The 15,111-nt window shown below is 41.5% G+C and overlaps 1 protein-coding gene across 4 annotated transcripts in view; it reads right to left on the reverse strand.

The window, feature by feature from the left end:
* Window positions 1-15,111, reverse strand: part of APP (amyloid beta precursor protein) — a 200,798-nt gene that overhangs the window by 49,990 nt on the left and 135,697 nt on the right. For all 4 annotated transcript variants that reach the window (XM_032097649.1, XM_032097643.1, XM_032097657.1 and 1 more), the window contains 2 exons: window positions 9,173-9,247; window positions 7,944-8,102 (listed from right to left, as the gene is read on the reverse strand). In XM_032097649.1, the coding sequence (XP_031953540.1) occupies window positions 7,944-8,102; window positions 9,173-9,247 (234 nt within the window). The remainder of the gene's footprint in view (window positions 1-7,943; window positions 8,103-9,172; window positions 9,248-15,111) is intronic.

A 15,111-nucleotide genomic window follows, 5' to 3' on the forward strand; every position in this document is an offset into this window, starting at 1 on the left:
ATAGCGTGTGTGTATTCACTGGAATGTGTGAATGAGACTTTACAAGTAGACTTGTTAATAAGACAACAATATGGAAAATACCTAACAAATACCACTGACAGCAGTAGTAGTCACTTGGGTACATTGGCAGTCCACTTTCAGTGCCTTTTCTAACACTGACAAATGTCCCAAACATATCACTATAAAGGAGAAATGGAAATGTGTTCCTCCAGCATGTCTGACCAAGAAATCTTCCTGTGATGCAGCAGAAATCCATAATTCAAGTTTAGGACAATTAAAGAATATTTAATGCAAGGTGTTTCCTTAGAGGGGCAGAGACTGCTTTTTCTCAAGCAGGAAAAACACCCCAAAAATCCACTAGAAACTCACTGTGTGTAGGAATACAATCCTAGGGAGTTTCAGTGTTTTGGTTTTAAAACCATCCATATGCATGCTTCAGCCCTGCTGGTGATCTCACATGGCCTAAAAGCTTGTGACATTGCTTCAACAACAGGTGATCCAGAGCTAAGATGTCCTTGTGAAGCACTGAATCACCTGGCACAGGCACACAAGGCTTTCCTGGTCAGCAGGGCATTATTGCACTACACGCAAGCTCCCAGGGTGTATGTAGGCATCTATGGAAAGAACAGGATTCCCTGAATGGAATGCTGAGACCTGAGATACATATGTACCCAAGATCCCGTGATGTAGAAGTTGAAATTGATTAGAAGACTTACCACATAGACTTTTTATTGCCAAAAATGTCTTTTTTGTGACCTTTAGGAAACATGCCCTGCCCCAGCTCTTACGGTAATATAGTAGGTCATTTCCACATGGATCAAAAATCCCCAAAAGGTGGTGGTATCTCTTGAACATCTGACATGAACTAAACCAGCTCTTCGTCCCTTCTGGAAGTCCCAGCTACACTGGATCAGGTCAGACCTCCAACTTGCCCAACTACTTTGCAGCGCTTCTGCCTCATGGTTTCAGGGCTGTGGCTGGAGGCAAAACTGCTAGATTTGGTGATGAACAATGACAGCTCTTCACTGGGCTTTGCATACCGCAGTGTGGCACCCACCATAAATGAGGACCATGTTCTACAGTTGAATATAACTTAGACTGAAAAAACAAACTTAAAAAATTAATTGATAATTTTCTTCTTGATGCAGAAAGCAGTAGACTTACTTCTTGCAGAGTTTTGACAAATTTCTGCATCAGCAAAAGCAGTTCACCTCAAGTCCCACCCTCTGCATTGTACTTCATACCCATTTTCTTTTAAATGTCATTATTGAGTGAACTGATTCTACTTAAAAGCCCCACACATACAGCCACTTTTTGCAGAAGTACTTCCGTTGCCAGATTAAAAATTGTTTGCAACTGGTGGGTTAATACAATGCTCATTCTTCAAAAACCACTGGCCTACGGAATTGCAAAATGCTTATTCCGTAGGAAGAAGAACTGGAAAGCAACAAGCCCAGTTACGACATTTCGAGGAAATCACTATCACATATATGTTTCTTCTAGGAAAACCTATGAATATGTATGTAAAATATAGTATCAAAACAGTACTCAGCATGCACAATTTAGGAGGAGATATCCCCTCATGCATCTGGCTGAATAAAGAATGCTTGCTTCTTAATGCTACGCTAGTGTTAAGGAGTTTTTATTTTTCCTGATTTTTGGTAACACTTTCAGCAGGATTCACACCCAAATCTAATAGACGAAGTAGTGATATGAACTCCTGTGATGGTAGACTAGAGGGGCCACAAGAAATGGTCTAGGTCAAGCACAGAGATAGGGAAAGGCACCACAGGCTGAGGAGATGCACCCAGACCCTGTGTCTGATGCCATTATATCCACAGCTGTCTATTACTTCGACCCTAGGCAGGAATCTTCAGACTAAATTATAAATCAAAGTGGTTCTATTATCAGCTAAATTAAGTTTCCAAGGCCTCAGCTCTGACATGTCTATGACAGAAAAACAAGTGGCTGACACATATTGGGCCAGCTTGGCACCTCTTGCTCTTCTTAAATAATGTACCAACCACCAAAGTTCTTTAAAAAATTCTGGGTCTAACACTTGAAATTCTGCTATGTGTTTTGCCAGGGAAAACTGTGCATGTTTATGTCTGTAACTGTCTTAGTAAAAAACATCTCACAGAATAACTTGGATCAGCCACCAGTGGCTACCTAAGCCTCATGAAATAATTCCACTATTTTCAGTGATCTATACCTGTTTTGTTGGCTTGTTTCCTTTTTTTTTTTTGTTTTGGTCTTCCTCTGAAGGCAACCAGGATACTACTGATGACATTGGTGACTGTCATTTAGGCAGTGACAAGAATGGCTAGTGACTTCCTAGGCAACAGGATCCAGCACCAAATTCTGAATACATTTTATTTCATTAACTATGCTCATTAGTTAGGAATAATATGGCTACTGTGTACTCCAAAACTCTGGACTGGCTGGTAAGAAGCTTAAATCCACAGTCCCATGGCACGCACTCACTGTTCAGGCAAACGCAGCAAAAAAGACACACCTAATAAGATGTGAACCTACCAGCTATTTTAAGCACATACTCTAACATCGTTTGCTCCCATCAAACTCATTCCAAAGCTCCCCCTTCCCGCAGATTCAAAAAACTGTTTTTATCTACAACTGAGTACAGATTGATTGTACTCCTTCTTACAAGCTACTGTGACCGTCCAACAGATGTGCTCATGTCTTCAGGTATTTTATAGCTATTAGTTTAAAATCCTGTTTATTCTGGAGAATGTTGTCAAAGTACTATTTTATATAGCTTTCCTGAGTACATGGGGACTTGCATGCATTCAATACATTTGGTACAAAGTAGACAGGTTCACAGACAATGTATGTGGGCTACATAGGCTACCTAGGGTGACAATGTGCCATTAAGAACTAATGTTCTACCTACAGCTGTAGAGAATATGCCTTGTCTCTTATTTAGAAGATGATTCTTTCTGTGGTCTTGCATATGAGATCTAAAATGCCCACAATCCAGTTTCTAGCAAGTTATATATAAACACACACACACATAAATACATATAAACATGCAGATGTCCCCCCACCATGATCTCTATACTGATCCTAATCTGCTACTTCAGATTTTAAGGGAGTGATGAAACAGTGCAGTTTCACTGGGCTTGGAAAATGGAAATATCAAGTGTAGTTTGCATGGCTAAAATCTATCCTCATGAAAAAAAAAATCTCTTTGTGGAAATCCAAAATACTTACTACAGAGAAACCACATAAAAACCGTAATAAAGCACGTCAGTGTGTTGAAAATACAACTTCCTGGCTTTGTGCCATGGAACTTCATGGGAAATTCTGAGCTGGCTTGTCATTTTGATCAAAATTCACTCTAAATCAGAGAGGAAACTTTCACAATGCTGTGTTGTGCTATCTAATCTTGCCTTTAGAGAAAAATCAATCATCAGTCCCTTCCAATTACTACTCTTGGAATGTGCAACAATTGCTTCTTTTCATTCACTGTTCTGAATACCTTGTGTACCATATTCAGTACATATTTCACTTGCTTCATTATTAACTTGCAGGTCATGTTTCATCAAGGAGAAGTAGCTCATTTTAGAAACATTCAAGAAAAGTTGGACAGGATGAATGCAACACTTACTCACGGGCAAGACAAATAAATCCCCATACAGATACCTGTCCTGTGGAGTTAAAGATGCCTTCATAATTTCTGCTAATTTGTAACAAAATGTGTTATCTCACACATCAAAATCACATGGCTATAATGGTGCCCAAGACTTACATTTGCCTCCCCTCTCAAGGACACCTCCAGGGGCCAAATAAAATGAAAACTATTTGACTCAATCTCATTATTTGTTTTTAAGTATTTCAACTTACTGAACTTCGACAAATTAAGACAAATTTTGGTTCTGCTCACTATTTTAAAACTCTTAATTCTAGATATAATGAACCTGCCAGGGTTTAAAACAAGACACTCTGGATTTATTCACACAAGAGCTTCAGAAGGCACTGGAAAATGGAATTAGGTGATCACATTTCCTGAAATCCGACTTTGTATAAAAACAGAGCTGAAATCCATACTATTTCACAAAAAGCCTTCAAAATTAACTATATGTGAAGAATTCCACAGCTGGAAGTTTATGGGTTTGGAGGAGCAGAGTTTAAGGGTGGAGTATTAGAGCTGGACTGTTGTTTCCTGCTGCAGAGGAGGATTTTATCACCAATTCAGCAGCAACATTTTGGCTTGCTTCCAACTGCATATTTCCACAGCAACCTGCTTAGACTCAGGAAATGCTTTAAGCTTCCCAAACACTGAGGCATTGAGCATGGACCCCCCTGCAGATTCCTCTTCCCTGTCCAAATAGCCAAACCTGACTAGTTTCAACCCGTGCTGTGCTCTCTCTGTGAACAGACACTACACTCCTAAGCATAAAAGGTAACAGAGTAAATTCTGAAGAAAACATGGGAAAAAAAGCCAGATGGATTAATGTACATGCTAGGGTTGATCTTAATGATCCTGCTCTTCTCAGCAAGAATTTACATTTCAGTAAAATAGTGCTGAATAAGAAGAGAAGCATTTTAAACTGATTTTAAGGATTACATGCTAACTTTAATCTATGCACAAAGTAAAGAGGTTAATTAATTACCTTTCAAAGTTTTCCTGTATGTTTCCCTCTCCTGAAACACTTTATTTCATCAATTTTTTTTCTGCTTGTCTTTGTCACCCATCACCAGCTTCCCATGGATAATGCGCCTCTCTTACCAACAAAGATTAAAAAGGGAGACATAATCCACAAAAATTTGACATGCTCTTGAAAGAGGGAATACAAGCACATTACAGAATTAATCTGCTCACAGAGAATGACGGATTTGAATTCCCCTATTTAACATACAAAATGAAGGGGAAAACTTCCAACTGTTTTAAAAACTAGAGGCATATTGCTTCCAGCTGATACTAATCCTCCTCCCCTGTAGTAAGCCCATCAAGCAGGATGAAACAATACAGTATTTTAACACTGGATACTGAACAGCTGCACCCCAAAGGCAGTGAACTACAGCAGCAGAGCTAAGCTGCATCAGGAATCAAGAATGAGGATCAAATTTTGAGTTTCTGGGCAGCCTGCATGACAGTGCTTCTGAGAACAGAACAAGAGTACAAATATTTGGTTTTGCTTGAATTTATTTTCTTGTAGAACCTGAAACTATGCAATTTCATCTCTCTGTGCTCCCTCTCTCCCTTGCTGCCCTTAGTGGTACTCAGAGGCACACACCTCTGACACTGGCCCTAGGCAATCATCTGTGTAACACATGAAAAAAACCTGCAGTTACAGTTTTTGATCCGATACAGAAGCTATTCACAAAGGAGTCCCAGACTTTTTTAACCCTCCTAACTGCATGCAGCACTTCAATTAAAAAGTCTAATTCATTTTTTAAAATTTAAATCCAAATTCTTCCTCACAACTTTAGAGAAAGAGACTCCATCACTTAAAATATTTAGAATCTATTTTTGCCGTAAACATACTAATAGCAAACCATTTGACTTGAAGCAGACTGTGAAGGGGGTTCTTAAAAATAGTTTGAGAACTCCAGAACCCCACCACTCCCACCCCTTTTCTAATAATACTTTAAAAGTTATCAGGAAGGTTATGAATTACTCTCCCAAAGATAACACAACTGCATCAAACGCACTTTTACTTTACTAGGGAAATGCCAGAGCAAAATACAGCTAGGGTATGAGAGCTGAATTTTCCATTAATCCCATTTTCTCTTTGGCTAGACACCCAAAGTTTGGATTCACAGTGTATTTAGATTTCCGGCTCCACATACTGCGAAGCAGTTAGTGGACAGGATTAACTCATTAGGTTGTTCAGCTATCATCAATCACTCCCCAGGTTTCACCCTCTTTCTTAATACAATCAGACAAATCCTCCTGCTGAATTCAAGGTCAGTGTTTTCAAGTGCTTTGGCACACACTTGACCAACAGTTCAACACCTCAACTGTCATCAGCTATAGAGCATACAACCAAAAAATGCTAAGGCAAGGACAAGACCATCTACAAGACTGACCAAGGACTTGTTTAAAGACATTATTTTTTAAACTGTTCACCCCTGTTATTTTGAGATGAGTCCCTGTCTGGTAGCACCTTCAGCTGATGTTACCTCCATGCTTGCTGCCTGCTCCTTTCAGAATTATTGGCTATTGTAGGACATATATAGGATATATACTCAACAGAGGATGCACTCCAGTCTTTTAAGCAGTACCTTCAAAACTTACTTTTACTGGACTCATGTCACCTTTCAGGTCTGGTGCTCTCCCCCTGACACAGGAAATGTATCAGTAATTTAAATGTCCTGGGAGCTGACTATAAGCAACACAAGCACAAAATGCAAGTTTTTCTGGTCCCAAAGTCACTGTTAACATTTTTGCCCCTTAGAGTTCTGCAGCTGAAGTTCACTTTGTATCTTCTGCATTCCACATTTTGGCAGCTATAGAGACCTTTCTGCTGTTGTGTGTGGTCCTCCTCATACCCTTCCACAACCGCAGATACCTGCAGAACCAAGCTGCCAGCCTGATATACACACAGCTCAAAAGCAAATCATTTTACTGGGGTACTTTTCAGACAGGATTACATTTGTACAAGGCTCAACTTCAAAGCAGGAAAGCTTGGCTCCAAAGCCAAATGTGAAACCCTATCTTTGGTGCACTACCCAAACGCACACCGCAAGACAGCAAACATGACCTGCAGCCAGTCCATGTACTCACCTCACCTCAGTTCTGAGCCACAGACTCGAGTTTCCTAAAAGAAGCTGCATCCCAACCTATAACTTGCTAACCTGTCTCCTAATGAGTTCAAGCCTCTCACTACCCTCACTGTGGTCAGAGGTCATAACATGCAAGTCACACTCAGGCCAAATAACATCCTCTACCAATTTAACACAGACTAACTTCATTTTCCACGAATTACTATATTGCAAAATACACAGAAACTCTTCACATAACTATCCTGAAGTTACCCCATGACACTTTTATCTAAGTAAAGGATTTTAACTTTTACTTGGCATACACAGTAAAAGCAAGAGAGTTTTGCACCACAGGATGGAGAAAAAAGTTCAATAATGATGATGATGATAAAGAACTAAGACGATGATCACTTTTCCATGGTTACCAAATATGCAGGTTTCTCCTCAGAAGGAAATTTACTGAAAATATGTAATTTAATCATGTTAGCCATGTTGGTATAACTCCCAGTGAGGTCAAATAACCTAAAAGACTCAGCAGTGTAACAATGTTTTTTCCATCTAGGAAGTGTTTAAGATGCCAGAGATATATAAAACAATGTACTGCTTTCCCCCAGTCTTTTTGCAAATTCTCTTCCTGTGGAGGTCACTGACCAGCTATTGTGGTATTGAAAACAGGTGTCAGAGATATAGAGTCATTAAACTCCATTCAATCTGCAATCTGAATGTACAAGTTTACACCCACCAATAGCCATCACATCCAAAGCAGACAATTTAGAATTTCTAGAGTGCTAACTTCATGCTATTCAACAATCCTCACAAGATCCTTCACCAAACACTTCAACAGTTCAACAAACAAAACAAAAAATCATAACTATCCTATCTTTAAGCTCCATGTTGTCATGATGAAGTACCCTAATGTGCATCACTTGAAGGGACACTTCATCCTCCTCATGCAGGATCTGTCAACAGCTACAATTTTTGACAACCAAATAACTTCCATGTGATTTGCTTAAGTATCTTTATGTATGTATCTATCCATCGACAGGTATGCACATGGGGAGCTTGTGCAAACTGTCTGACTGCTGTCACAGCTCTTGCACACTGAGCACGCTCCCAGCTCCAAAGCTGGACTGCACATGGGCATATCTGTATTTCCTCCAGGACAACTACAATGATTTTGACACAGCTGGCAAAGTTTGTGGTATCGCACTCACCCTGGGTGGGACAGTCTGCAGGGCTGTGATGTAGTTCTCCAGAGCAATGCGTCGACGGTCATTCAGCATGGCTTCCACTCGTGCCATGTGAGTCTCCACAAGCTGCTGTCTTTCATTTGCTGCTTCTTGTTCCAGTGATTCCACTTTCTCCTGGAAATGCTGAAAAAAACACCAATCACAACAGAAACAGAGAAGACATCAGCATAGACCAGCATATGTGAACACCTCTGTCTGCAAAGCACCAAAATCCTTCCCCATTGTTAATGTAGTTTGGCTCCCAGAAATTCTGCACTGCACACACCTTTTACTGATTTCAGTGTGAACTGCAGTGCCCTGTATTCAGGATTTTATTAATCTAATAAAAATGTTCCTGACATGTCTAGCACAACCGCCTTCGTTTGCCCCGAGACAGAGATTCAGCACCACAGAAATTGTGCCTGGGGGAGGGTGAAGTTTGGCAAGTGTACACCCCTGCCATTGAGAGCCATCAACACAACTTCATGAGCAAATCTACACAGGGAGAAAAAAATGTCCAGCCTGAACGGAGTAACTATAATTTCTTGTAAACTGGCTGCCAGGAAGAAAAATTGAGCCCAAACTTATTCCAGTAAAGGAAAAGATTGACTGAATAAAATGCACAGAGAGTAAAGCTGTGGGACCTAATGTGCAAACCAATCTAGTTCTGAATGCTTCCTTTTTATAGTTGTGCATTGAAAACATTCCAGCAGTGTTGAATAATACCTGACAGTGGGATTCAAGGAGTGTCTGGCTTGTCAGAATTTTTGAATTATAATACATTTTGGATAAAATAATTTTTGGCTAAGGGCTTCTTTCAGACAAAACGGATGGCAATTCCTTCCTTAGATCACATTTTCCATCTCTGCTTTGAGCTTAGATCCTGCAGTTTGTATTAGTTTGTCATGGCCTAAATTTTGATAGGAGCCTGTGGGAACTGAGTTTTCAGTTCTCACTGAAGGTAAATCTAAATTCAAGTGGAATTCTACCTCTCCATGCAGTCAGGAGCAATGTCCTGCACTGCTGTTCCAGGGATTGGCTGCAAAGTACAGAGACACCCAGCAGCCACTAACAGCAGGAAACAAACACAGCAAGAGAAAAAAAAGAGCAAATAACATTAAATCTCCATAAAGTAGACTATAAAATTACATCACACCCAGCTCCCTATGCATCTTAATTGGGGCCCCAGCCGGTAAGGTTGCATTTTCCTTTACCTGGATAACAGCTTTCTTGTCAGCCTTTGGCAAGTTCTTTGCTTGGCGTTCTGCCTCTTCCCACTCTCTCATGACCTAATGAACAAAACAACGAGTGTGACTTTCCTATTTTCCTCTCTTGTCCCAGGGCTTAGCTGCAGCCAAGCACTACAGCTCGAAGAGTCATATTTTTACATTACTCTCCTCCTTTTATCTCTAGAAAAAAAGGCAGTTACAACATTTAATGAAGGTAGGATCCTGTTATTAAATTAAACAAAGACAGTACTTGTGTGTCCAAACACTGCCAAGCTCTCATAACTTCACTGAGAAGGAACACAGCTGTTAACCAGCCCTCAAGCAAGGGAAGTGGAGATCTCCATGGGTGAACACACCAACCCTTTTTCATCTCAGACAGAAAGAAAACCAATTCTTCCTATCCTTGGACAAAATGAGTGAATTTCAACTCATTCCAATTGGATCATGCCACCTTTTCTGGCACCATAAAACCTTTTAATTTATTCAGATTGCATCTCTGGCCTGGGTAGGGCAGATCAAAAATTACACCTAATTCATGCTAGTCCAACTATTTGTTCAGAAACAGGGGCTGTAGAAACACTCCAAGAACTGAATATATATCTCAAGTACAACACTGTCAGAAAAATAACATAGGAGATCTTTCAGTGTAATTTCTTTCAGCAATGGGAGAAGCCTCCTCCCCCTGTAACACAGAGCAGTATTTCAATAGTCAGGGAGTAGGTTACTCTTAACTTGTTGTCCATGAGATCTGAAACCTTCCTGTGGTCTTACCTAGGGCCTTCAGTCATTTCACACCTAGACAGCAATCTCCTCAGGTAGCACATTTTATATAGGAACAATTGTTCCCACAGAATGAAATGCACACAAATAAGTCACTATTTACGTGCAGCACTAGCACAATAAGAAACGTATAAGCAATTACTCACAGTGTGCATTTCCTTTCCTTCCCTTCTCAATAAAATGCACACTTTCACACCATTTAATAGAAATAGTCAAGGCAATTTTTAAAAAAGCTCAGAGTCCACATGGACAACTGAAATTTTACCAAGACCAATAACAAAGGCAGGAGAAGTAAGACCTGCTGTGACTCACGTTTGCACGTTGAGCCTCCAGCACTCACCTCCTGTCTCAGGCTTCCCAGTTTTTCCACACACCACACCAGACATTGCTAATCAGGCTCTTTGATGAACAGACTGGAAAGTGCTGATGGTGCCTCAGGGTACCTGGTTGAGCCTGTGCCTTTAAAAAAAAAATATCCAGCAGAGGCACCTGGGCATTCCCACCTGGCCCAAATGTATATTAATCCACGAGATTCTATACTTCCCGGTGTGGTGGCAGTGGGTGGTGGGGGACTCTCACCACCAAGACGACTAGATAGAGGGGAACACCGAGATGATGCTGGGACCCCTGCCACTCTCTCCCTGTCTACCCACCCCCACCACACAACTCTTTTTCTATTTCTTTCTTTCTCTCTTTTCTCTTTCTTTCTCTTTGCCTCTTTTACTATTAAATTAAATATATCAAATTTTTTGGCACCAACATCTAACCTCGTTTGGTTTTAATCATGTTTTTTGGATATAATTCAAAACTTTCTGGGTCCCATCCATTTTATTCACAGAGGCTTAGTTTCCTTTGGTCTTCTTTGTTAAACTAGTTCGTAACACACCCCCAAAGAGGTCCCCAGACCCTGCACCAGAGCACTGCACATGATATTACATGATGTAACAGATCCATAGTCTTGCAAGGGACAGTGTCCAACTGGTTCCCCTCAGGGAGGTACATGTGTGGTCCCACCTGCCCAAACGTGATTAATCCATTGGATTCTATACTTTTCAGCGCGGGACTCTCACCACCAAGAAGACCAGATGGAGGAGAGCAAGGAGACATCCTTGGGACCCATGGAGGGGGTGATATGCTTCGACTTCATCTCTGTCACTGTCCCTGACCCTCCCCCCTCTTTTTTTTCTATTTCTTTCTTTTCTTTTCTCTTTGTCTTTCCCTCTTTTAAATAAAATATATCAATTTTTTGGTATCAACATCTAACCTCTTTTGGGTTTTATCTCATTTTGGGGAATATTCGAACCAATATTGGAATGAATATTCATGGTTCTTTCTGCTTTATTCACAGAGAGCTCTCTTTGCTCCTCTGTGATTAGAGTGGATTGCAACAGAATATGAACTTACAGAAGGCCCAGAAATTATGGCATTAACCCAAGTCATAAACTACAATGATGTGCTCAAGACTGAACATTGGCCAAGGTTGACAACTTCATGATTTTCTTCTCCCCCTTCTCCCTTTCCATCTTAAAACCACATCTCTGACATCTGCCTAATTTTCTGATTCTGAAAGAGCAGTTATGGATCTTCAGAACAAGAGTTCCTTTGCCATCTTTATCCCCCAAACTAAACCTTTGCTAATCCACACAACAAAAATAAGTACTGTGGGTAATGTGATGAGGGGACTTTTGGCTAGACTACATCTGTCTCTGTCCCTTTTATTTCATTAAGTCTTTTAAGGCTTGGAAGGCAGGATGATAAACTGACATACTATACAGCTAGTTGGGAGGGATGTAAATTAGTGGCCTCAGAGTTCAGCTCTGGTGCCACAATACTGAAAGGTTTTGAAAAAAACCCCAGAATTACACGGCTGTTTGCAGAAACAATGTAAGACTGCTGTGCCCTCAGTGACGATTCTTGTAACTGAGAAGACTTCAATGGTTGAGAGCATCTGTGTGTATGTGCTAACCAACTGAAGATACAGCTATCCATGGGCCATGCTACCACCCACAGGGAACTCCTGTTCCCACCAAAGATCACTTCAGGGAATCGTGAGTGAGAAATATGCTACAGCACTACAGAGGTCCCCAAAAAGCAAGGAGAAAAAATTCCCCAGTTACGCATGTGCAGAAAAAGGCTGAACTTGGCCTCTGCACTTGTAAACCTATTCTCCTCTGTTGACAGCACAGACCTATGAAAAACATAAGAGATTCATGAGTATCAGAGACTGAAATATTGTAATTTATGACTTAAACATTTTCTTAAAGGATTTTAAAAACTGTATTACAAAAGCTGCAGAGAAGACTACCCTACCCTGACTGAGGCCTTACACTGCTTGCTGATGAAGATAAGATAAAGTAACAACTCAGGGCTGGGGACATTCACAAAGCACAAGCTTAACACCTCCAAGGTGGAGACCACAGCCCCAGGGCTATCAGCTGCCAGGCTGGAACAGACCCTCACACCAAAGGGTGGAGGGAGGAGAAGCTTTGGGTATCTTGGAAAAACCTCTGGTCAGAGGCCTAGTGACTGCCCATCCTCCACTGTGCAGAAGAGCCCAGCTGAGGGGTCCTCACCGGAGGGGGAGTGGAAGCTTATCCACAGCAGAAGGGGATGACATGGCCCATCAAAGGGGCCCCCCTCAAAAGGGTCCCCAGACCCTGCACCAGAGATGATGCAGCAGACCCTCAGTGTCGCAAGGCAGTGTGTCAAGCTAGTCCCTGCAAGGGGAGACACATGGGCGTTCCCACCTGGCCCAAAGTGTGTATTAATCCACAGGATTCTGTACTCTGTGATGTGTGGCAGCATGTGGTGGCGTGTGACAGCATGGGCACAGTGGCCACAGTGGCGACCACCAGCAGACCAGATGGAGGGGAGCAATGAGATGTTGTTGTGGCCCTCGGATGGGGGATATACTTCCACCTAACCCCTGTCACCACTCCCTGTCCCCCCACCCCCCCCCCCCGCACACTTCTTCCTTGCTTCCTCTTCCTTTTTTTTTTTCTTTCTTTCTTTCATTTCTTTCTTTTTCTCTTTCTTTCTTTTTCTCTCTTTCTTTCTTTCTTTCTTTTTCTCTTTCCTTTTCTTTGCCTCTTTTACTATAAAATAAAATACATCAATTTTTTGGCATCAACATCTAACCTCATTTGGTTTTAATCTCTATTCTGGGAATATTTAGAACCTTCTACGTTCTTTCTGGTTTATGCACAGAGACTTAGCTTTCTTTGCTTTTCAGAGTTTAAACCAGATCGTTAACAATGGGTCTTCAAGGATTGGAGGTTTTGTACAGGGAAAACAGCTTCTGAATGAGATATAAACAGCAAGCCATTTCAAATTCAAACTTCTTCAAAACTCAGGCCTTAGTGCCTGGCAGATGCCTTTTGAAATTGGGCTGTAGGGGACAGCAAGAGGGAAAGAGACAGTATGGAAAATGTCATTCATTATTAAGAGATGCTAAGTACAAAAATTTCATTATGTATTGAAAGCAGCAGAATTCACTCCCATTTTTTTACACTGGGGCACAAAAGCATATCTGCAAGAGAAGAATTTATGGCAGACATTTGGGTTAGCACAATCAGGCCAGCAGAGGTACTTGTCTGACCTTAGTGAGGTCACAGTCATGCCAAAAAGGTGCCTATCTTTGACAATGGCTTTTGTTCCACACTTAAGTCTTGACCCTTTTTCTGGTAATAACATTATTAAACCTCTCCAAAGAGTGCTGACTACAACTGAGGGGCGTAATCCTATTAACCGGACAGTTTTAAGGAAGGAAACAGGCTTCCCACACACAGTAGTAGACATGGTAAAATCTAGGGAATACATCAACCAGTATTATTTAACATCTTTGTTGAGGACATGGACAGTAGGACTGATAGCAATCTCAGCTAGGTGACACCAAGCTCAGTGATGTGACTGATACTCTAGAGGGAAGGGATGTCATTCAGAGGAACCTGGACAGGCTTGAGAGGCAGGCCTGGGAAAACCTCATGTTCAACAGGGCCATGTGTCAGCTGGGCAATGAATGGACTGAGAGATGCCCTGGGAAAAGGACCTGAGTGTCCTGGTGGATGAAAAACCAAACGTGAGCTGGCCATGTGTGCTCAGAGCTCAGGAAGCTCAGTGTATCCTGCATCCAAAGGACCATGGACAGCAGGTTGAGGAAGGGATTCTGTTGCTCTGCTCTGGTGAGATGCCACCTGCAGTGCTGCATCCAGCTCTGGGGCCCAACACAAGAAGCACATCAACCTACTTGAGTGGGTGTAGAGGAGGACTGTGAGGATGATAAAGGATTGGAGCACCTCCTCTGTGAGGCCAGGGTGGGAGATTTGGGGTTCTTCAGTCTGGAGATGAGAAGACTTCAAGGACACCTTATAGCAGTCCTCCATTGTGTAAGGGGGGCCTTCAAGAAGACAGAAGTGGGACTTTTCACAAGGGCATGTAGTGATAAGGAGGAATGGTTCTAAACTGAAAGAGAGTAGGTTTAGATTAAATATTAGGAAGAAATTCTTTACTGTGAGGGTGGTGAGGCCCTGGCACAGGCTGCCCAGAGAAGTTGCGGATGTCTCATCCCTGGAAATGTTCAAGGCCAGCCTGGATGGGATTTTGAGCAATCTGATGTAGTGGAAGGTGCCCCTGCCCATGGCAGGGAGATGGAACTAAACTATCTTTAAGGGCCCTTCCAACTCAAACCACGCTGTGATTCTATAGCATCACTGGAACTAAAAATCAGCTGAAGACATATCCAGGATGTTGGAACGAGTGGCATGGAATGATTAAAAAAAAAAAAAAAATCTTGAATGGAACACCTGTTCAGGCCTGTTCAAGCTGATTGAGAACTGCAGTATTTTCAGGTGTTTGCTTTGGAAATAAACTTCCAAGAAGCAAAACTATTCTAGGACACAAGGTATCATTAAGTTCCTATCATAAGTATTCTACATGCTACAATTCCAAAAATATTGTAGGCAGCCAGAGGAAGAGCAAATTTCAGACATAAGGATGTCACAAGATGTCTGAGGAGAGAAATGTATAAATATACTGCTCCCTTGAGTAAGGTTCAGTATCTGGTTCATCAGGCTATTTAGCAGCAACTAATTATGTAAGGGAGCTGTACAGGTGTTAACAAACTGAAAATAGGAAGAGAAAAAGGA

Source organism: Corvus moneduloides, chromosome 2 (genome assembly GCF_009650955.1).
Source record: "Corvus moneduloides isolate bCorMon1 chromosome 2, bCorMon1.pri, whole genome shotgun sequence".
Classification (NCBI taxonomy): domain Eukaryota; kingdom Metazoa; phylum Chordata; class Aves; order Passeriformes; family Corvidae; genus Corvus; species Corvus moneduloides.